This window comes from Ovis aries, chromosome 24 (genome assembly GCF_016772045.2).
Source record: "Ovis aries strain OAR_USU_Benz2616 breed Rambouillet chromosome 24, ARS-UI_Ramb_v3.0, whole genome shotgun sequence".
Classification (NCBI taxonomy): domain Eukaryota; kingdom Metazoa; phylum Chordata; class Mammalia; order Artiodactyla; family Bovidae; genus Ovis; species Ovis aries.
This window is the reverse complement of record NC_056077.1, coordinates 28,863,270-28,887,816: the sequence shown is the minus strand read 5'-3', so window position 1 is coordinate 28,887,816 and position 24,547 is coordinate 28,863,270. Positions and strand designations below refer to the sequence as shown.

The following is a 24,547-nucleotide window of genomic DNA, read 5'->3' as shown; positions in this document are numbered from 1 at the left end:
ATTCCAGTTAAGTTATTTCAAATCCTGAAAGATGATGCTGTGAAAGTGCTGCAGTCAATATGCCAGCAAATTTGGAAAACTCAGCAGTGGCCACAGGACTGGAAAAGGTCAGTTTTCATTCCAATCCCAAACAAAGGCAATGCCAAAGAATGCTCAAACCACTGCACAATTGCACTCATCTCACATGCTAGTAAAGTAATGCTCAAAATTCTCCAAGCCAGGCTTCAGCAATACGTGAACCGTGAACTCCCTGATGTTCAAGCTGGTTTTAGAAAAGGCAGAGGAACCAGAGATCAAATTGCCAACATCTGCTGGCTCATTGAAAACGCAAGAGAGTTCCAGAAAAACATCTATTTCTGCTTTATTGACTATGCCAAAGCCTTTGGCTGTGTGGATCACAATCAACTGTGGAAAATTCTGAAAGAGATGGGAATACAGACCACCTGACCTGCCTCTTGAGAAATCTGTATGCAGGTCAGGAAGCAACAGTTAGAACTGGACATGGAACAACAAACTGGTTCCAAACAGGAAAAGGAGTACATCAAGGCTGTATATTGTCACCCTGCTTATTTAACTTCTATGCAGAGTACATCATGAGAAACGCTGGGCTGGAAGAAGCACAAGCTGAAATCAAGATTGCCAGGAGAAATATCAATAACCTCAGATATGCAGATGACACCACCCTTATGGCAGAAAGTGAAGAGGAACTAAAAGCCTCTTGATGAAAGTGAAAGGGGAGAGTGAAAAAGTTGGCTTAAAGCTCAACATTCAGAAAACGAAGATCATGGTATCCGGTCCCATCACTTCATGGGAAATAGATGGGGAAACAGTGGAAAGAGTGTCAGACTTTATTTGGGGGGGCTCCAAAATCACTGCAGATGGTGACTGCAGCCATGAAATTAAAAGACGCTTACTCCTTGGAAGAAAAGTTATGACCAACCTAGACAGCATATTCAAAAGCAGAGAGGTTACTTTGCCAACTAAGGTCCATCTAGTCAAGGCTATGGTTTTTCCTGTGGTCATGTATGGATGTGAGAGTTGGACTATGAAGAAGGCTGAGCACCGAAGAATTGATGCTTTTGAACTGTGCTGTTGGAGAAGACTCTTGAGAGTCCCTTGGGCTACAAGGAGATCCAAGCAGTCCATTCTGAAGGAGATCAACCCTGGGATTTCTTTGGAAGGAATGATGCTAAAGCTGAAACTCCAGTACTTTGGCCACCTCATGAGAAGAGTTGACTCATTGGAAAAGACTCTGATGCTGGGAGGGATTGGGGGCAGGAGGAGAAGGGGACGACAGAGGATGAGATGGCTGAATGGCATCACTCACTCGATGGCCGTGAGTCTGAGTGAACTCCGGGAGATGGTGATGAACAGGGAGGCCTGGCGTGCTGCGATTCATGGGGTCGCAGAGCGTCGGACATGACTGAGCAACTGAACTGAACTGAACTGAAAGAGACATGACACCTAAAACCTAAATTTGATGTAGGATCCTGAATTGAATCTAGTGGGAAAACCAATGAAAGTCAGTTTCCAATTTGATTAATAATACTACATCAATGTTAATTTCTTGATTTTGATAGTTGTTCCATGGTTACATAAGGTCTGAACATTAAGAGAAGCTGGAAATTTTCTTTGGAATCTTCTGTAAACTAAAATTGTTTCAAAATAAAAAGCTTATGTATATAAAATTCTAATGACAGAGAAAGAGTCTTATATTTAAAAAATAAAAGCAGGATATAAAACAGAAAGTAGAAAATAATCTCAGCTGTATTTTTAAAAATGAAACACTTTGGGAGAAAAAAAACAGAAAGGAAATACTACGAAGCATTAAAAGTGTTTTCCCTGGATGCTTAAATTGTTGCTTTTCTTTATAATTTTTAATGGTTTTAAAAATTTTCTATGTAAGTCTAGATTACTTTTATGATTCAATGAAACTTTTTTTAAAAAAAGGATGAAATAATGAGAACCTAAAATACAATCAACTGAATTAGCTACATAAACAGATATAGTGAGTTAGAGAAAGTAGAGATTTTTCAATCTAAATCAATCTACACCACTGAATAACTAAGGACACCACTATCAAAATAGAAAAGAACAGGTTAGCAGAGAGCATAATAAACTCCTAGGATTTTTCAGCCTCAGCACAACGTTACATATTTGGTCACCATGCCCATTCATTTTTACTTACCGCCAACAGAAGACACATTTATTTGCACATGCCAAGCTCGGGGTAGTTTCCATGCAACGATGGCTTTCAATGCCATAGAATGTATGTTTATAGCAACCTCCTCTCCCTCGGAGCATGGACTGTGAACATAAAAAACAAACGACATTTGAATAAGATCCTCAAAGCAAGGAAACAAAATACCAGGGCATCGTTTTAAAGAAGAAACCAGCATGCTTGGGGCTGGTGCACGGTGATGACCCAGAGAGATGTTATGGGGAGGGAGGTGGGAGGGGGTTCATGTTTGGGAACGCATGTACACCAGTGGTGGATTCATGTCAATGTATGGCAAAACCAATACAGTATTGTAAAGTAAAATAAAGTAAAAATTAAAATTTTTTAAAAATAAAAAAAAAGAAAGTACTGTACTCTGAATTTGCAAAATGTTTAAAAGCAATCTTTTAGACTAATACAACACTGTAATGCAAATATACACCAATAAAAAAATTTTTTTAAGCAAAAAAAAAAAAAAAGAAGAAGAAGAAGAAGAAACCAAGTGTTTCAGGAGTATAAATATCCCTTACCAGTGTCTGCATGAGACAGAAAACTAACATTATAGCATTAGATTGTTTTGATGGTGTTTGGGTTTTGATAATGCTCTGGGTTTTCTAAACCCTAATAAGATAAACCTATGATTCATTAATTTTGAAAGCTCCACAGGGAGGACTATGGATACTTTCATTTTCAAATCCATTCACCTGCCTCAAATATTAATACAATAATATATAATGCCAAAGGAGAAATAAGGCTCCCAGAGAAGGGGGAAGTAGCATTTACCTGAAAGAGTTATCTCCATATTGAATAAGGAGGGTGAGTAAGGGAATGAAACCTGGAGCACATTCTATGTCAACCTAATGGTAGAATTTGAACATAGAGGGGAGTTGAGACTGTTGAGGGGACAAGCAGCATGTATACAAGAAATAGACTATCCCAGAAAAGAATACAATATAAAACCACCATAAGAATGGTAACTTGAAGAAATACTGCAGATCAACTCAGGGTTGGGATCACAAGACACCATGGAGCTTCTTGCGGTAACCGTTAGAAAGATCCTTCCAGGAGCTCTGTGTTAGATGGACTTGATTCAAGAAAAAGTGAAACCTGTAAGGAGGTTATGCAAGAAAGGACCTGGTGACTTTGCTCTAACACTGGCGGAGGAAAGGCAAAGGGTACTGAAGAGGTATGGTCCCAATTAGAGGGACAAACAGGAAGTTATCAAAGATAACAGATTTTGAGCTAAGTAACTGAAATACTATGCAATTAACAATAGGAACAATGAACGAGGAAACACAGCTGGCACGCCTTTATACATATGGATCAGTGTACACTATATATCAGTGTAATGATATTACAGTGCTGCCCACATAAAATCTGCCAGCTTGTTACTATGTCAGATGACCAAAAAGTCTTATCTTTTGTCCTAATAAAAGAGGTCCCCCTGTCCATTTCACTTAATCCTTTCACTTTAAAAAAAAAAAAAAAAAGGAGTGAAGGGAAAATACTGTTCAGGATAACTGTTTCTACAAATGCTCTTCCAGGTTCTCAAGAAAATATTCAAGAAGGCAAACAAAATATTCATATCGTCCAAAGTAGCCCTGAAAACTAAAATGTCCACCATATGCAAAAGTTACAGAGTAATTAACACTAAATACTATGGCAATGGAGAAACAAAGTTGAAGACCTGCGTGTTTCATTCATTACTTACCAATCAGTTAATGTACTTCAAGCACACTGTGTGCTGAATGTACAATGGCCAAGACGACAGAGCCCCTACCCGTGGAGGGGCTAGCTGGAGGAAACGGCAAGTAAGCAAGAACCACTCTGCCACTCTTTATCATTTGATTGATATATTTAGAATATTTACATTTGAAGTAATTACTCATACACTAAAATAGCCTACCATTTTATTATTTGTTTCCTGCTTATTCCCTCTGATTCTCATTCCTGTTATTCTTTCGATTTCCTGCATATTTTATTTTTAGGATTCCATCTTTATTTTTGATTTTTGATTTTATCTCTATGTATAGTGTTTCTGGTCTTTCCTCACAGCCCTTCCCTCAAAGCACAGTTGGTAAACAATCTGCCTACAATGCTGGAGACTCGGGTTTGATTCCCAGGTTGGGAAGAGCCCCTGGAGAAGGAAATGGCAACCCACTCTATTCTTGCCTGGAGAATCCCATGGACAGAGGAGCCTGCCGGGCTACAGTCCATGGGGTCGCAAGAGTCGGACACAACTGAGTGACCTTCACTGAGATAGTGTTTGTAGTGGTTGTTCTGAGTATGAAAATATACATACATGACCCACCAAGTCTACTAGTAAAAAAATTTTACCAGCTTCAAGTGAAATGTGGAAACATCACTTCCATTCAGATCCCTTTAATTTTCTTTTTTAAATTATATATCATTGTCCTGAGTATCACATGGTGTTAGAATTTTTGTTTCAAGACTTCCCTGGTGGCCCAGTGGCTAAGACTCCAAGCTCCCAGTGCAGGGGGCCCAGGTTCGATCCCTGGTCAGGGAACTAGATCCCACATGCTGCAACCAAGAGCTTACATGCCTCAACTAAAGGTTCTGCATGCTGCAACGAAGACTAAAGATCCCACTTGCCGCGATTAAGACCCAGTGTAGCCAAATAAAAATAAATAAAATTTTTTTAATATTCTGCTTCAATCATCAAATATGATTATAAAAATTATGAGGAAAATGATCGTCTACTATATGTACTCATATTTCTGCTCTTTTTATCATTGTGCTTTGCTTTCTCATGCTTTAAGATCTTTCTTTCATCACTTCATTAGGTTTGGATAGCTTCTTTAACTGATCTTTAAAGCAGATTTGCTAGAAACAGAATCAGTTTGTTTTTTTTTCTTTAATCTGATCATGTGTTTAGTTAATCTTCATTTTGGAGGATAGTTTTGCCAGACACAGAAATCATGATTGACAGGTATTTTCTTTCAACGCTTGAAGAACATGAGCCACTTCTCTCTGGCCTCCATGATTTCAAATGAGAGATCTGATGTCAAATATAGCGTCTTTCAAGACCTTTTTCTTCTTCAGCTTTCAGAGCATTAATTGTAAGGTACCTTCGTGTGGATCTCCTTGGTTCCACCCTATTTGGCGTTTATTCTCTCTGCTATTCGGGTTGGGTAAATTCTACTGACTTGCCCTGGTCACAGATCATCCTGCTAATTGGTAAGGTCCCTGGCTCTACCCTCGGTCGTCTCCACTCTGTTACTGCACCCATTCAGTGAGGTTCTATCTCTGCCACTGTATTTTTTCAATTGTATAATTCCCTCTTGGTTCCTTTTATAACTTGCATTTCTCTGCTGAGATTTCTTATTTTTTCATTTGTTTCAAGAGACTTTGTAAGTGATTGCTGCAGCATTTTTATGACAGCTGCTTTAAAATCCTTGTCAGATGACTCCACCATCTGATTCATCTGGTGTTGGTGTCAGTTCATTATCTTTTTTTGCTCAAGTTGTGATTTTCATGGTTCTTGGAATGACAGGTGATTTTTTTTCACTGCATCCTAGACATTTTGTCTACTATGTTAGGAGGCTCTAAATTCTATTTCATTCTTTCATTTTAGCAGCAGGCACTTAGTTTAGGCTGAGCTTGCAGGTCCTGGACTACTTTTGTATGCTGTGGCTCCAGTGGCACTTTAATTTTCAGAGGCTTTGCAATGTAATTTTGCTTGGGCTCCCACTGATCTCGGCTGGTACCATCAGAGGGGGTGAAAGAGGTTTCACATGGAGGAGGGGAATCTCAGGCCAGCATGGTTCCCATACAGGTGGCTTATTTGGCAGAGTTGCTCTGGCCAAGGGGCCTGGGTAGCCCCAGTAACTCTGAACGGGAGAGGGGAGTCTCAGGACAAGAATAAAGAGGCTTGGCTTCCATAGACAGGCCACTTCTTGTGGAGGGGATTGCCACCAAACCACCATGCTATCTCTCAGTGAAAGAAAGGAATCTTGGGCCCAGCAGGCACAGAGAACATGTCACAGGACAGGTCGATTACTGCAGGAGTAAGGTGGTAAGGAGAGGGTCTCTCTCTTTCCATTTTTACTTGACCATCTGATATCTCTTACCAGGAGGGGGTAATTCATGGTCCAACAGGGAAGAAGAGCATTTGTCCCAGCTGCTTATTATTAGGGGGGCTCCCATTTGATCCCCTTTGCGAGTGGTTCTGGGCTCACTGGAATCTGTTAGAGGGACTCTTATTGCATACAAGGGAAGAACAAACCTAACCGAGAGGGCTTCTGTTGCTAGATTAAGGCTTAGTAAACACAGAGTCTGGGTAAAATCTCAGTCTTCCATTTTTGACAGGGGATGAAGAGTTCAGTGCAGTGTTCAATATATTGCAGCCCATGGGCCAAAGTCAGGCTACTGCCTGTCTCTGTAGGTAAGGTTTTACTGGAATACTGTCACCCACATTTGTTTACTTATATCTATGGTTGCTTCGGGGCTACAATGGCATAGTTGAAAAGCTGCCACAAGATCATATGACCCACAAACCTTAAAAAGTCACCATCTGGCCCTTTAAGAAAAGGTTTGCTAACCCCTGATTTAGAGATTTATTCCATACTACAGAGCAAAATAAATTCTAAACTGGTTAAGCAAACTGTTAAAAAAAAAAAAAAGTACAAACAGGAGGAGGACTTAGGGAGGATAGAGGAGCAGGAAGCATCAGGAATCTGTCTCCCCACCTGGTCATGAATCTCAATCTGCCTGCTGTTCCTTTGTCTTTGACCTGGGAGTGCTGGGTCCTCCACCAGCATCTATGAAACTCTACCAGGTGAATATGTTGGCTTGTAAGGAGGCTGAAAGAGGAGACAGATCTTGACAGTTAATACTAGCCCCTGGTTCCTTTGAGCTCCTCATGTCACAGAAACAAAAATTTTCTCAGGAACCCAAGGGGACCTCCAAGACATCTCTTTGTGTATGTGTTCTAAGTCATGTCTCACTCTTTGTGATCCCATGAATTGGAGCCCACCAAGCTCCTCTGTCTATGGGATTTTTCAGGCAAGAATACTGGAACAGGTTACCATTTCCTCCTCCAGGGGTTCTTCCCAACCCAGCGATCAATCTCATGTATCCTGTGTCCCCTGCACTGTAGGTGGACCCCAAGCCACCTGGGAAGCACTTAATATTCTCCTTTACAGTCGGAGAAGTTGAGAAGATTACAGGAGGAGCCGTTAGTGGCTCAGACTCCTCACTGACAGAATCACTCACCTTTGCAAAGAAGCATCATATTGAGGTAGTGATACATAAAGGAAATGCGGCCTGCCTCATGGAGGAAGGAAGTTAGCAATACCAACCATGACCAGGTGACCAAGTACAAATATGAGCACTTACAAATACACATACTGTCTTTCCTGCTTGCATATACATAACTACCTTTCCTCCCCTCCAACTATTTTATATAAGACAGGTCAGTGGTGGTCAACCTTATAATGTCATCCCTAGGCAGAGGATCTCAAAAGAGAGTGAAGGGGGAGAATGAACACATCCTCCCTTGCATGAGTAATAATTACAGCAGTTTAGGGAGAAGCAAATGTCTTGTTTTTATTATGGTTTGAAAGTGTAGAAGGGTGTGTACAGATGCTGAGCATTTAAAGAGGTAGACAGTGCTATTAAGACTGAGTCCTGTGCCTCCCCTTAGAAGTAGGGACTAAGAAGCCCCAATACCATATTTCTCAGATTCCCCTGTCTGAGGGGTTCTGACTTAGACTCCACCAGTGAGAGGCACTTATGCCAAGACTTAGATGACAAGAAAGGAAAAATTGTTATTCTTCACTGGCAGCAGCTGGCAGACACAAGGGCGTACAACAAACACTGAGTCCGAAGCAGCTTCAAGCGAGCTCCTGGGACACATTTGCTTTAATGTTGCCAGCGTTTCAGGTCACTTCCAGCAGCGTCCTGCGAGCCCAGCACTTCTCGACTTTCTCCAAGCAAGGAGCAGTTCTCTCTGACCTTCATTACCCCAGGCCTTTCAATGGCTTTGTAAGCATTCAGTTAATTTACTTTATTAAATCTGTTCTTGTGAAAATACCCAGGGTGGTTTCTGTTTTCCTGACTGGGACAGATGGGGAGGATTCAGCCAGGTGGAGATCAGAGCGGGGAAGAGAGGCAGCACAGGATGCATGAAGGTTAAAACAGAAAACAAAGCTGAACAAGTAGATCAGAACTATTCTAGAGAGGGTCTTCCTCGGGTTCGGGGTTTTATATAATTCTGTCATCTGACAAATGTTTACTAAGTAATTACTACATGCTAGGCTCTGTTTTCAGTACTGGAAAGAAAAATGAAGACTCTTAGGTTGGGAGGAGATGAGAAGGGAAACAGGAGACAGTTCATAAGCAAGACCTAATTTGTTCATTGATAACAGTGCTATGGAGAAAGTGCTATGGAGAAATTGCAAGCGGTGTCAGGGGACCAGGGGAAGGCTGTTATTTTAAAAAGGTGGTCAAAGGAGAGCCTCTCTGATAGAGGCTCACTGAGCAGAGATCTCAGTGAGCAGACAAGAGACCAGAAAGCCAGGGAGGAGTCTGAGTTCAGTCTATTCAGGGAACAGCAAGAAGGCTAGTAAGGTGAGATGAAGCACGGAAGATCAGATCCTTGGAGGCCTCTGTAAGGACTCACGGTTTGGTTCTGAGAGAGATGAGAACCCCTGGGAGTTTTGGGTAAAAGAGTTACATGAACTGAGGCATCCAGCTGCTGCACAAGAACAGCAGTGGAGATGACTGAGTGGAACCAGGAGCAGCACTTAGGAGATCACTTACAATATCAAAAGGAGCATATGACAGTGACTTGGATCCAGGCACAGCCGTATAAACGCTGAGAAGTAGTTATACTCTGGATATAGTTTGAAAAGATGTGCTCACGGAATAGATGTGGGAGGGTACAAAAGCAAACAAACAGAAAAACAACAGAAGAACAGAAATGACTCCCAGGGCTCTGGCCTGAGGAACTGAAAGGACAGTGTTGTCACAAATCGCTGGAGTGAAGACTGAGAACAGATTTAGGAGAGGAAATCAGGAATTCTGTTTCTGACACATTAAGTTTAAGATGTCTATTACACGTCCCAATTGATATGTTGAATAAGAAGTAATGAAGAGCTACCATTAGGCTTCAGAGAACAGAATGGCTAAATGAGAACTGAACTTCAGAGATTAACCTGGCTAATGTCAGATAAATTGAGCAGGTAGCGGAGGGGATTCACTGGAGGTCAGAAGTAGAGGGGAAAAAAACCTAGCTGCAATGTTCAGGAAGAAAACCTGAAATTCAAGGATGGCAATGAAAATGGATTGGGGCAGAGGTTCTCAATGGGATCCACACTATCTGGGGGTATTCTGGAAACTCCCTGAAATACTATTGTTATCAAAATGGTTGGGAAGCACTACTGGCAATAAGTGAGGGGAGGGGCAAGATTTCACATCTCCTGTAATGTTTAAGATAGCCCTCCCCACCTACCCTACCCTCCCACACACACGAAGGGTCTTATTAGCCACTTCCTTTCAAATGACTCACGACACCTCCATACTTGTGAAAAACCTGATTATAATCATCCACGCTTAGATTCCAACTTCATTTTACAGATAAAGTATTTTCTGAACACTCTACCATACACTGAATTTTCCAGGAATGTAGCTACTATGGAAAATGAGGACAGAAAAGACTTTCTTTGGTGTGAAACTTTTGTAAGAAATTTCACCATTTTGAAAACCCATACCACAGAGAATAATGCTGCTTCTAGTATTCAAGTCACTAACACAATACATGCATCCCATGTTATATGTGTAGGTGTCACCTATAAAAACAATACAGAAGAGATTTGAGATGCTTTCGGTAGACTTGAAACCAAATATTAAGTTAACATATGAAAGATTAAGACATGAAATACAGGATTCTCGCAAATCAAAGTTGTTTCAGAAGTTATTGTGGTCATTTTAGGTATTGCTAATTTTTACAGCACAGTGATGAGAAATCTATCTTGCAATAATTATTTGAAATTGAACTTACTTATTTGAGGACTGCCTGTCATCTTTAAATCTTACTCTGAAAGTGTCACCAGAGGCCCATCTCAGTTCCTTTAACTACTCTTACTACCATTTCTGTTTCCAATCCACCCACATAGATCAAAGGAATAGAAACGAGAACTCAGAAATAAATCTACACTTGTATGATCAACGAGGCAAGAATACACGATAGGGAAAAGACAGCCTCTTCAGTAAAGGATGTTGGGAATCCTGGACAGCTACACGCAAAAGAATCAAAATGAACTATTTCCTCACACCATATACAAAAATAAACTCAAAATGGATCAAAGACTTAAATGTAAGGCCTGAAACTATAAAACTCCTAGAGGAAAACTTGGGCAGCACACTCTTCAACATCAGTTTTAGCAATGTTTTTTGGATATGTCTCCTAAGGCAAGGGAAACAAAAGCAAAAATAAATAAATGGGACTATATTGAACCAAAAAGCTTTTACACAGTGAAGGAAACTCTCAACAACCAAAAAAGCAGCCTACTAAATGGGACAAGATATTTGCAAACAATATATCCAATAAGGGGTTGACATCCAAAATATATAAAAATACACACTACTTAATAGCAGCAAAATCAAACAACCCAATTAAAGAATGGGCAGGCAACCTGAATAGACATTCTTCCAGAGAGGAAATGCAGGCAGCCAGCAGACACATGACAAGATGCTCAGTATCACTAATTTTCAAGGAAATGCAAATCAAAACCACAATGAGACGCCACTTAACACCTTTCAGAATCACTATCATCAAAAACGCAACAAATAATAAGTGCTGGTGAGGATGTGGAGAAAAGGGAACCCTCACGCATGGCTGGTGTGACTGTAAATGGGTGCAGCCACTATGGAAAGCAGTTATGGAGGTTCCTCAAAAAATCAAAAATAGAACTTCTATATGACCCAGCAATTTTACTACTGAATATTTACCCAAAGAAAACAAGAACAGTAATCAGAAAAGATACATGTACTCCAATGTTCAATGCAGCATTATTTACGAGAGCCAAGATACAGATGTAAACTTAGTGTCTATTGATAGAGGAATGGATACAGAAACTGTGATATGGATAGACATATATATAGACACACACACACAGAGAGTAATATTACTCAGCCAGAAAAAGAATGAAATCTTGACATTTGCAGCAATATGGATGGACCTTGAGGCTACTATGGTAAGTCAGTCAGAGAAATAAACACCACATGACCTTACCTCATATGTGCAATCTATAAAACAAAACAAACAAATCAAATGAAAACAGACTTAGATACAGAGAACTGGTCATGGTCAGAAGGGAGAGAAGGGAGGGGAGAGAGGGTGGACAAAATAGGTGAAGGAATTAAGAGGTTCAAACCTCCAGTTTTATAATAAACAAATCACAGGGATATAATATACAAGAGAAGGAATATCATCAACAATAGTGTAACAACTGTGTATGGGGACAGATGGTTACTAGACTTATTGTGGTAAGCCTTTCATAACGTATGCAAATGTCAACTTATGTCATATGCCTGAAACTAACATAATATTGTACATCACTGCATTTTCATTAGAAAATACAATCATTTTAATGCTATCTTATTTGTATCCATGGGAATTAATTCACAAGGGTGACTGAGTGCCGACACAGGCCAATGCTACTGAAGGAAGATATCACTTACATATTCCGAGAGAAAGGTGCACACCATGCCACACAGGGTTTGTTCAGGAGGCAGAGAGAAGTGAGGGGAGAAGCCTGGGCCACAGCCCTTACTGGATTCTCCTTAGGAGAGGAAAGCAGAGCAGGGTAAATGATGCCGGACTGGCTGATATGAATTATTCCAGTGGGCTCTGGACTACAGGGCTATCTCCAGCTTTCTGTATCAGGCCCTGGCATGATTTAGGGAAGGGAAGATATTGGCTTGGTGTGTGAGAGAGTCAGATAAGGAGGGAGCTGAAGGCTACAGATTTAGAATCACAGATGAAAGGTATGCTCAAGGCAAGCTGTTGTTAATCTTCAGGAATTAGCCCTGGGAGGGGCAGTCTCTATGAGCCTGCCAGAGCATCAAGGATACAGAAAATAAGGACGTCCCTGGTGGTCCAGTGGTTGAGAATCCACCTGCCAATGCAGGGGAAACAGATCTAATCCCTAGTCCAGGAAGATCCCATATGGTCCAGGGCGACTAAGCCCGTATGCCGCAACTGCTGAGGCAGTGTGCCCAAAAGCCGATGCTCCACAACAAGAGGAGACACGCGATGAGAAGCCCGTCCACCACAACTACAGAGGAAGTAGCCCCTGCTCACTGCAACTAGAGAAACCCATGCGTGGCAACAAAGACCCAGTGCAGCCAAAAATAATAAACAATAATAATAAAATATTTTTTTAAAAATACGGAAAGTAAGAAATTATGCAATTGGCCCTGAGGTACAAAGATGACAAACAGACAAACACAGAACGTAAGAAAACAGAATAGATACATAAATAAATACATACAATAGAAATTCATAGACTGATCCTAAAGTGTATATGGAAATACAAAAGACCCGGAAGAGAAGAAACAATCTTGAAAATTAAAGACCAAGACAGAGAACTTATACTGCATGATTTAAAACTTATTACAAAACCACAGTAATCAAGCCAATTGTGGTATTGGTTTAAGGACAAACACATCAATGCAACAGAATAAGAGTAGTCCAGAAACAGGCCTTCCTATATACAGCTGACTGACCTTTCTACAAAGGCTTAAAAGTAATTCAATGGTGAAAGGAAAATCCCTTCTTAACAAATAGTGCAAAAACATCAGAATATCCATGTAGGTGACAGGTGGTGGAAAGGAACAATCTTGATCCTTGCCTCACACCGTTCATATAAATTAATTCAAGACCTAAACATAAAGGTTAAAACTATATATGAAGCTTCCAGAAGAAAACATAAACTATCTTTGTGACCTTCAAGTTGACAAAGACTTCTTAACATATGAAAAGTACTAACCAAAAGAGAAAAAAAAGGATAAATTAGATTTTATTCACATTAAAAACTTCAAAGGACACCATTAGGGAAATGAAAGAGGAAGCCACAGACTAAGAGAAAACAAGAGTGTGCATCAGGCAAAACTCTCCTATCCACAATATATAAAGAACTCCTACAAATTAATAATACAAACTATTAAGTTTGCGTAAAATATCTGAACAGAGGCAGCATAACTATGAAAGGCCAATATGTCATGAAAAGGTGCTCCCCATCATCAGTAGTTATCTTCAAAATGTAAATTAAAACCAAAATGGTACCACTTCACAATCAAAAAAAGATTTATAACCCCACATGATGGTGAGAGAATATAGCAACTTTCTTAAATTGCTGATGCAAATATAAAATAGTACAACCACACTGCAAACAGACTGGGAGTTTCTTATAAAGTTAAATATATACCTGCCCTGCTGCTGCTGCTGCTGCTAAGTCGCTTCAGTCGTGTCCGACTCTGTGTGACCCCATAGACGGCAGCCCCCAGGCTCCCCCGTCCCTGGGATTCTCCAGGCAAGAACACAGGAGTGGGTTGCCATTGCCTTCTCCAGTGCATGCAAGTGAAAAGTGAAAGTGAAGTAGCTCAGTAGTGTCTGACTCTTCGTGACCCCATGGACTGTACCTGCCCTATGACTTAGCAATTCCACTCCTAGGTATACACCCAGATGAAATCAAACATATCTTCACACCAAAAAAAGCACTGTACACACACATTCACAGTCATTTTATTCTTAATAGCTAAAATCTGAGAACAACCCAAACAACTATCAACAGATTTTAAACAGTGGTATGTTCCTAATACTGAATGTGTGTGTATAGTCGCTCAGTCATGTCCAGGTTCCTCAGCCCCTGGGATTTTTCCCTGCAAGAAAACTGAAGTGGGCTGCCATTTCCTATGCCAGAGGATCTTCCCAACCCAGGGATCGAACTCACCTCTTCCTGCATCTCCTGCCTGCAGGCAGATTCTTTACCGCTGAGCCACGGAGGCTTCCCTGAGCACCATGCCTACACTACTGCACAGCATTCAGCAACAAAAGGGAATCAGCTGATACACGTTATATGTGGATGAATCTGAGAAACCTGATGTTGAATTTAAGAAGCCATTAAAAAAGCTACACATTATACGATCTTATTCATGTGAAATTCTACAACAAGCAAAACTAAACTACAGTGAGGCCAAAGAGCACAACTGTTGTGTGGCTGTCAGGGCAAGGCTGCTGCCCAGAGACAGTCATACGTAAACTTGTAGGGGTGAGGAAAATAGTCTACAGCTTAATTCAGGTGTTTGATAAGAATTTTTTACATCCATCAACATATGCTAAACTCATGTAACTAATTCATTCAAAATCATTACACTTTATTAAATGCAAATTAACCCTTTAAAATGGTAAAATGCATTGCATATAACAGTCATAGAAAAGTTGCCTTAAACAGAAATAATATTTGAACAAAAACAAATACCTTTGTCCATCTGCAAAGCTTCACCCCAGAGTGGCTCCCAATCAACTGATAACCTGAATGAAAAAACAGGGAGCACAAACTTGAAATTATTCAAAGCCTTATATCAAAAAGTTATTTTATATATGTATATATTATAAAAGCGATTATAAAACTGTAGCAAAATCATTTTTCTTCATTTAAATAATAACAGACAACAATCCCAAGGGCACTAAGGTTTAATTGACCAGGATGGTACAACAATTTAAAATATGTATGCATCTAATAACACAGGCTCAAAATACATCAAGAAACAATAAGCCAATCCAAAATCACAGGAAGTCATTTTAAGATCTCTCAGTATCTAACAGATCTCACAGATCAAAACTCAGTGGAGCCCTAAGATCTGAAGCAACAAAGTAAACTTGATCAAGGGCACAGAGAGAGAGACTGCACTCAACAACCACAAGATACACATGCTTTACAAGGACCCAAGGAACATTTATAGAGATAAAAAAGCACCATAGACTGCAACAAACAGCAAAAGCAGGTAACCATACATTTCTGTACAAAAAACGACTGGGGAACTGTCATCAGTAATCTTCAAAAATAAATAATCAGGTGGGCAAGAGATTAAAAGAAAGAAATATTGTCCTCAAAAGTAGGAAAATAAAATTCTAGGAACCTGACATGAATTCTCAGCACCCTCCACAACCTGGCTTTTAAATTTTTTGAGCCACATGAGACTTGAAAAGCATGGAAAAGCTATGCCAAAGCAATCACATTTCCTTATTTTAACACACTGGTGGAGCAAACAAGTAGAACATACTGATTTCAGAAAGCATTTAGTAAAGTTTCTCATGAGGCTTCAAGTAATAAACTACAATTACCATGAGTCGCTTGCACAAAAAGACCCTTGACTTGCAGACAAATGAGGTAAATGGAGAAATACAGCCTGGATGATGGCGTAAGTAGATCAGTGGCTGGTTAAACACCCATGTTCACAGTGTGATGATTAATGGAACAAAGTCAATTTGGATTACAAGTCTCTAGTGGCAATATTATGAGGCTTTGTCTTTTATCCTCTTCCACATTTGTGTAAACATCTTGCATATAAACAAAGAACTGCTTATCTACTTGAAGATGGAACCAAGTCCAAATGAATAGCTAATCTCAGATACAGAATAAACATTTTATAGATTCCTGGAGAAAATTCTAGCTTTTTTGGACTCCTACATTATATGTTGCTCACAGCACTATCATAGAAATCACACTCTACTAGTTTTTTACATCTTTCTAGTGAAAAAGTTGGCTTAAAGCTCAACATTCAGAAAACTAAGATCATGGCATCTGGTCCCATCACTTCATGGCAAATAGATGGGGAAACAATGGAAACAATAGCTGACTTTATTTTTCTGGGCTCCAAAATCACTGCAGATGGTGATTGCAGCCATGAAATTAACAGACGCTTACTCCTTGGAAGGAAAGTTATGACCAACCTAGACAGCATATTCAAAAGCAGAGGCATTACTTTGTCAACAAAGGTCCATCTAGTCAAGGCTATGGTTTTCCAGTGGTCATGTATGGATGTGAGAGTTGGACTGTGAAGGAAGCTGAGCGCCGAAGAATTGATGCTTTTGAACAGTGGTGTTGGAAGACTCTTGAGAGTCCCTTGGAGTGCAAGGAGATCCAACCAGTCCATTCTAAAGGAGATCAGCCCTGGGTATTCTTTGGAAGGACTGATGCTTAAGGTGAAACTCCAATACTTCGGCCATCTGATGCAAAGAGCTGACTCATTTGAAAAGACCCTGATGCTGGGAAAGATTGAGGGCAGGAAAAGGGGACGACAGAGGATGAGATGGTTGGATGGCATCACTGACTCAATGGACACGGGTTTGGGTGGACTCCAGGAGTTGGTGATGGACAGGGAGGCCTAGCGTGCTGCAGTTCATGGGGTCGCAAAGAGTCAGACACGACTGAGTGACTGAACTGAACTCCCAAGATACACAGGGTTCTACAAAAATCTGCATTTAGGTAGGTAAAGACTGTACAGCACAGGATGGAACGACCTTGCTGCTGCTGCTAAGTCACGTCAGTCACATCTGACTCTGTGCAACCCCATAGATGGCAGCCTTCCAGGCTCCTTTCCAGGCAAGAACACTAGAGTGGGGTGCCATTGCCTTCTCCGAACGACCTTAGTTGACCACAATTCACACTATGCAGTTGCTAAGAATCCAAGTGCAGGATTTTTCTTCTTCCCAAGATGGAGTAACAGAGGGTTTAATCCCCACTTGAAATACCAAAACTGGACAAAATATATGAAACGACAGTTTTCAAGACATGAAACATCTGGCAACAAAGGACGATGATCCAACAGAGATGGGAAACAAACAAGGTTGAGCCTTACCATTATCCAAGCTTATTGCCTTGGAAGTTTCCAAGCTATGCAGCAGGGAGGGAGAACCTAAGTAGAGCTCAGCATTCTCTCTGAGCTGAGAACACAGAAGTAGAGTCTAGAGAAACCCTGTGGCTAAAGTTTGCAGGATCGAGTTCAGCAGAGACAAGGGCTACACAGAGACTGAACTCTGCAGAGGATTCCTATACTGCTTAGTGCACATGTGAGAGAAAAGCTACCCAACAATAGGAAAGAACCATCTGAAAAGATTAAAGGTATGCCTGGTACTCACAGCCGGCTGGGAACTGGTAGGAACTGTTCCTACCAGGCAGACAAATAACCTCAAGATTCCCAAGGCACCGCACAGAGTACACAGAAGGGTTCTGCCTCAATGGTGGGGAAAAAAATTAGCTCTGGTCTCATCCAACAAATCATAAAAGCAAGATTAAAAGGCTCAAGCTGTTTCCAAGTAATTTATCTTTGCCCCAGAATAAATCTCAAAAATGTTTTCAGGAATACAAAAATATCCAGTACTCCAAAAGGTAAAATTAGGCCTGATATCCAATCAGATACCAGACTCATTAGAAAAGACCCTGATGCTGGGAAAGACTGAAGGCAAAAGAAGAAGAGGGCAGCAGTGGATGTGATGGTTAGATGGCATCACTGATTCAATGGACATGAACTTGAGTGAACTCCAGGAGATAGTGAGGGACAGAGAGACCTGGTATATTGTAGTCCATGGGGTCACAGAGTTAAAAACGACTTAGCAAGCGAACAACAATAACATCCAAAGATTACCAAGCATGCAAAAAAACTAGGAAAACATGACCAGTAATGAGGAAAATACTCCAGTAACAAAAACGGACCCAGACATGACACAGATGTTAGCAGGTAAGGACAATGAAACGGTTAAAATTGTATTCCACAGGCTCCAAAAGTGAAGTGGAGACATGGAAGGTAGAAAAAGACCTAAACTGACCTTCTAGAGATGAAATCTACCTCTGAGTTGGAACACACACTGGACAGAAGTAATGGGAGATTCAGCATTAGAGAAGAAAAGATTACTGAGTTAAACTTGAAGACAGCAATAGAAACTATCCAATAATGTAAAGCAGGACAGACAAAATAATTTTAAAGTATGAAAAGCACATCTGTGAGCTGTGGGTCAAATTCAAGAGGCCTATTTATTGGAGTCCCCAGAGAAGAGCAAAGGGGACAGAGTAGCGGAAAAATACTTGAAGAAACAATGGCCAAAATTTGTCCAAATTCAATTAAAACAACATATCCACAGAAGTGAGAACCTCACCAAATCTCAAGTAAAGAAACATAAAGAAAGCTACATTGAGACATAATTAAAATCACTCAAAATCAGTAGTTAGAAGAAAATCTTAAAATTAGCCAGGGGTAAAAAACATTACATTTGAAAGGAAGAAGCAAAAGATGACTAAAGAGGCCTAGTGAGAAGCAACGTGAGCCACTAGACAGTGGAACAACACCCGTCAACCGCAAAAAAGAAGAAAACTGCCAACCTGTAATTTTTAGGGTTGGGAAGATCCCCTGGAGGAGGCCATGGCAACCACCCCAGTGTTCTTGCCTGGGAAATCCCATGGACACTCTGAGAAACCCAGCAGGCTGCAGTGCATGGAGTCACAAAGAATTGGACACGACTGTGAAACTTTCTCAGTCTAGACACATCAATAAATATCCTTCAAAAATTAAATAACAAAAAAATCCTTCAAAAATTAAATAACAAAAAAATCCTTCAAAAATGAAGGCAAAAGAAAGCCTTTTTCTGATATACAAAAGGTGAAATCATCCATCACCAGCAAGCCCACACTACAAAAAATGCTAAAAGGAATCCTCCAGGCAGAAAGAAAAGGCCGTAAGACAGAATACAGATCTGCACAGAGGAATGCAAAGTACCAAGTGGGGCAACTACATGAGTCAACATGTAAGATTTCTTCCTAATTACTTAAATCTGTAATAGATAACTGGCTGTTTGAATCAAAAGAATAACAATCTACTACAGGGCTTAAAACATATGTAAAAGTAAAACGTATGAAAACGACTGCATAGAGGTTTGCGGGGAGGAAACAGAAGTATTGAAGGTTGTTCTACTTTACATAAAGTGGTATAACACCATGTGACGATATACTGGGATACCGGATAGTACAAAACCTCAAGAAACCACTAAGGAACAAAACAAAGCTACAGTTAATAAGCCAACAAAGGATATAAAAGAGGATCATTAAAAAAAAAAAATCTAAAAGAAGATAGTTCAACAAGAGAAAGGAAATCAAAGAATCCACGAGACAAGTAGAAAACAAACAGCAAGATGCCAGATTTAAACCTATTATAAAAATCACTTTCATTTACTCTAATTAAAAGACACAGGGACTTCCCTGGTGGTCCAGGGGTTTAAGGCTTCACTTTCTCATGCAGGGGGTGTGGGTTGGATCCCTGGTCAGGAAGCTAAGATCCCACATGCCTTGTGGCCAACAGAACCAAAACATAAAACAGAAACAATATTGTAACAAATTCAATGAAGACTTTAAAAATGGTCCACATTAAAAATAAAACTTAAAAAGAAAAAGCATATATATTTCTATGCATAAAATCTGTATATTCTTGTCTGTCTCCTCTAATAGGTCCAGAGTCCCTTGAAGGAGATAACTTCAAGTATCTTAAGTTCCTCTGTACAACCAGATCTGTCACATAAAAGGATCTCAATAATTATAGAAGGAGGGAGAGAGGGAGGCAAGGAAGTGGGTCTACTCACCCCCAATTTACTATTCTTCCTTCTACAAGCAAACCAGGATTATTCATTCATTCAACTGCAGCCTTCTTAATAAGGTAGGACCACAGAAATCCAGATATACTTCTACATAAAACATTTCTAATTAACCCAACCTAACATCATACAGTCTTTTTTGCATTTAATAATTTTTTTTAATGGTACTTCCCTGGTGGCTCAGACAGTAAAACGTCTGCCTAAAATGCGGGAGACCTGGGTTCGATCCCTGGGTCGGGAAGATCCCCTGGAGACGGAAATGGCACCCCACTCCAATACTCTTGCCTGGAAAATCCCATGGACGGAGGAGCCTGGTAGGCTGCAGTCCATGGGGTCACTAAGAGTCGGACACGACTTAATAAAGTAGGACCCCAGAAATCCAGATATACTTCTACATAAAACATTTCTAATTAACCCAGCCTAACATCATATGGTCTTTTTTGCATTTAATAATTTTTTTAATAGACAATGATATGTAAAGAAGCCAGTGACTGCATACCTGAGCCTCACTGATGGTCAAGTACCAACCCAATAAACCAAGCAAAGAGGAAGCTTGCTGGTCCAAGCGGCCTACACAAAAGTGATCCACAGAAACAAGACCGTGCCTCCTTAAACAGCTACAATTGCCACAGCCACACACAGCTGAGCCAACCGTAGCCAGACTTATCTTTTTTCCTCTTGGCAATCCCTATTTTGCTTCCTTTTTTAAGTGATAAGTCAGAACACTTGAGGGCTTCCCGCTGGCTCAGCGGTAAAGAATCCGCCTGCAGTGCAGAAGCTGTGGGTTTGATCCCTGGGGTGGGAAGATCCCCTGGAGGAGGAAATGGCAAGCCACTCCAGTATTCTTGCCTGGAGAATCCCAGCCTGGCGGGCCACAGTCCATGGGGTCACAAAGAGTCGGACACGACTGAAGAGACTTGGTATGCATGCATTCAGAACGCCTAAGAGTGTAGCACTGTAACAGTTCCTGAGGACTTTCACCTTGTTTAGTAAGAGCTTCTCGGAGAGCAGGAGTGATCATAGCTCTTCTTTCACTGGCTTCACTCTTCACTGTGCTCCTGATCACACTCGTTTCCCCTTCCTGCAGCTCCTTTTCTCTCTGTATTAAAAAGAAATGAATGAAGCCCAGCATTGGTCATGTGCGAGGGAAATAAGAGCACGACAGTCATCCACACGTGGCAAGGATAAAAGTGCTCCTCACAAACCTGTTTTCTCCCAAGTGATCACATTTCCAGTCACACAGTGAGGTAAAGAAACACCAACACCTATTTTTTCCCCTATAAAAGGTGACTACAGGGTCAAACACACACATTCGCAAAACATAAATCGATAATCCACTTATCTAGATGTCAAACAGTGTTCAAAATCTGAGTACAGACAGCTGCCCAACTTTCACAAGTTATTTCTCTGAATTTCAATTTCTCACCTGAAAAGGAAGAAAAGTAATATCCATGGAGCAGGACTGTGTCGAAGATTAAATGAAATGAAATGACCTGGCATGATGCCTGATACGTCATAGGACTTCACTAAATTATGGCTACTGCTGGTTGTAACACCTGCAAACCCCCAAAACAAGTCCAAAAATTGCTTTGAGCTGCCCAGATGGCCATCTGCTCACAAGTCAAGTTACTCCACCACCTCCACCTCCAAAGGCTTCTTTTAGAAGATCCCATGGTGGAAATCTGTCTTCAGTGATAGAAATCTGAAGGATAATATAAACCTGGGTTTCCTTTTGCCTCCAGCCACTAGAAAATTCACAGCCCAACTCTGATCACTGCATCGGACCTTGCATCGTGCGTGTCCTATAGTCTCTGTCCGTGACATCATATTACAATGACCCTCATTCACTGTTTACGTTGATTTCTTCCTCTCTTCTTGTTTTGTTTAAAGAGGCAAGATAGTAGCTACAAGAGAGATTCCTTTTTTTTTCTTATTTTTAATAGTTATTTATTTGGCTGTTGGGTCAGCTGTGGCACGCGGATCTTCATTGCACCATGTGGCATCCTTCTTTGTGCCAACATGGACTCCCTCGTTGTGGCCCTGGGGCCCAGCAGCTGCAGCACACAGGCTTAAGCTGTCCTGTAGCACGTGGGATCTGTGTTCCGCAATGAGGGATCCAACCTGCCTTCCCTGCATTGCAAGGCAGATGCTTCACCACTGGATCACTAGAGAAGTCCTTGATTTCTTCCCCTCTTTTTAAAGCTCATTACACGTGTATACATGTATACAAGTGCATACACCGTCTCTTTGGAAGATGGTTCAAGTGCTAACCAATAATTGTGAGACAACACACAAAGACTTGTGTCACACTTTAGAAGAGACACTCATCAGACCTCACTAAGAGCTACAGAAATCCGACATAACTCACCTGGGCAGAAACCCTGCCCCCAAGCCCTAAACTACCCTCAGGGTCTGTCCATTTTCCATGTCCAGCCCCCAGTGAGTCAGTGAGGACACTCACAGCAATGCCCCCTTTCTACCTAAAAGTGAAAACAGCTCGCAGATGACATACTGTCTCAGGTCTATGTCAAACTAATATAGAAAGGAGGAAGATGGTCCATGTTTGAAGCTGGGCAGGAAGGGAACAGGGATTCGCTGTCTCCTTCTATCTATTCTAGGGAATGCTCAAAGTTCTCTATACATAAAATGTAAAACAAGATTAAACATTAAAAAAGAGAGAAAGCGCGGGACTTCCTTCGTGGTCCAGTGGTTAAGAATCTGCTTGCCCATTCAGGGACATGGGTTTGATCCCTACTCCAGGAAGATCCCACATGCCACGGGGCAACTAAGCCCATGCCGCACAACTACTGAGCCCACGTGCTGCAACTACTGAAACCCCCGTGCCCTAGAGCCTGGGCTCTGCAACAAGAGAAGCCACAACAATGAGATGTCTGCGCACTGCAACCAGAGGGCAGCCCCGCCCCACTCACCACAACTAGAGAAAGCCCTCACACCATAATGAAGACCCAGCGCAGCCAAAAATAAATAAATAAAGTTATTTTTTTTAAAGAAAGAGAAAGTTAACCAATGAAATTCAGAATTAACCTCTCTATCTTCTATTATTCCAGGGACGTTTCCAAAATGGAAGTCAGTGAAAAAGCACACTAGAGTAGTCCAATATACTAAATGAGACACCCAAGTCCCACAGTGAGTTTATACACGTCCTAAAAGTTAGCATTCCAACTCACTAAATATAATCAAACTGCAAAGTTAATGAAAAGTTTTGCTGCTGTTACTCGAGCTCTCTAAGACATTTTCCCAGATGGAACTAAAAAAATGTATAAACAAACATCAATCATTTGTTCTTATCTATTAGGAAAGTAATCAGTTTTAATGCCCGGCATTTGCTTTAAAAAAAATGTACAGCTATGATTTTGCTAAAATATTTAAATATAGAAGAATTCTTTGGCTTTTTTTTTAAGACTACTTCAGACCCAAAAGCAAAGATGTGAGCTTGAGAAGGAAGTCTCATGGTGGAGCAAATGAACTAACCTTGACCTTGAGAGTATTTAAATGTCTCTGAAGTCATTCCAGAGTGAGTTACTGTAATTCCCTACTCCATGCCAGAAGTGACAGTAGGTGGCAATAGCTGGCCTCCAAAGCCCGTCACCGTAAAATATCACCAGTTTATCTGCTTCCCCTCAAGGCCACATAAATCCAGAACTGGACCCAGCATGAGACTGGTCTCTGACCACCATGCTAAGAGCTCCACAGACAACCCCTTATGGTTTTATGAGCTATTTTTTTCGGTTGTACTGGGTCTTTATTGCTCCACATAGGTTTTCTCTAGTTGCAATGAGTGGGTGCTATTCTTCACTGTGATGCGCGGGGGTTGCCTGGATTTCTCGCTGGGGTAGCTTCTCTTGTTGCAGAGCATGGGCCTTGGACCATGTGGGTTTCAGTAGTTGTGATGCGGGGTTAGTTCCTCCAACCGTATGCAGAATCTTCCTGGACCAGGGATTGAACTCATGTCCCCTGCAATGGCAGGCAGATTCCTATCCACTGTACCACCAGGGAAGTCTACCCTTCTGGTTTTAAATGTAAACTTCTAACCCCTATATAATGAACACACTCTTTAAAGAATGGCCATGGGACACCATCCACATCCCATCACTGGAGAAATTATCTATTATAAATCGTGAGTGCAGCTACTCCAGATTCAATCATCTGAACACATAGTCCGTATGGAAAGAAATCAGCAGCTGTGATTAAAGGTCTTGAACGTTCAGGACAAACACTCATCATTCTTTCCCTCTACAGCAGGTTAGTTCTATCTTCCCTATGCAACAGTAATTTCCTTTCTGAAAAGATATACAATGGTTCATAACACTCTCCAAGGAAGTGCAGAGCCCCTTTCAAATTCTAATTCTAATCTTCTAGGTGCAGACATTTTTTCCCTGTTTGCCCAGAATAAAACAACTGACACAGGGTCTGTATATTTTTATTTATTTTTTATAGCCCTTTCATAGGCTGAGCAGAAATAAATGAAGATCCCAGAACTGGTCAATCCGGATGCCTCCCTCTCCTGCAACCCCATTGAACAAGCGACCAAGTTCTAAACTCTTAATTCCCAGCCTAGGAGTCCTCTCCATCCAACATGCCACAGCTTCTGCCCACAGCCACGGTCTCCTCTAAGGAACAACTACAACAGCCGAAGTTAA

General features: G+C 41.0%; 1 protein-coding gene across 5 annotated transcripts in view; it reads right to left on the bottom strand.

Annotated features, from left to right (window-relative positions):
- Positions 1-24,547, bottom strand: part of LOC101111335 (S-adenosyl-L-methionine-dependent tRNA 4-demethylwyosine synthase TYW1) — a 142,780-nt gene that overhangs the window by 100,406 nt on the left and 17,827 nt on the right. For all 5 annotated transcript variants that reach the window (XR_009598381.1, XM_004020949.6, XM_060405875.1 and 2 more), the window contains exons 8-10: positions 20,868-20,985; positions 14,725-14,777; positions 2,189-2,307 (exon numbers count right to left, since the gene is read on the bottom strand). Coding sequence is in view for 4 of the 5 variants with exons in the window: in XM_004020949.6 (XP_004020998.2) it covers positions 2,189-2,307; positions 14,725-14,777; positions 20,868-20,985 (290 nt within the window). In the remaining variant the exon portion in view is untranslated. The remainder of the gene's footprint in view (positions 1-2,188; positions 2,308-14,724; positions 14,778-20,867; positions 20,986-24,547) is intronic.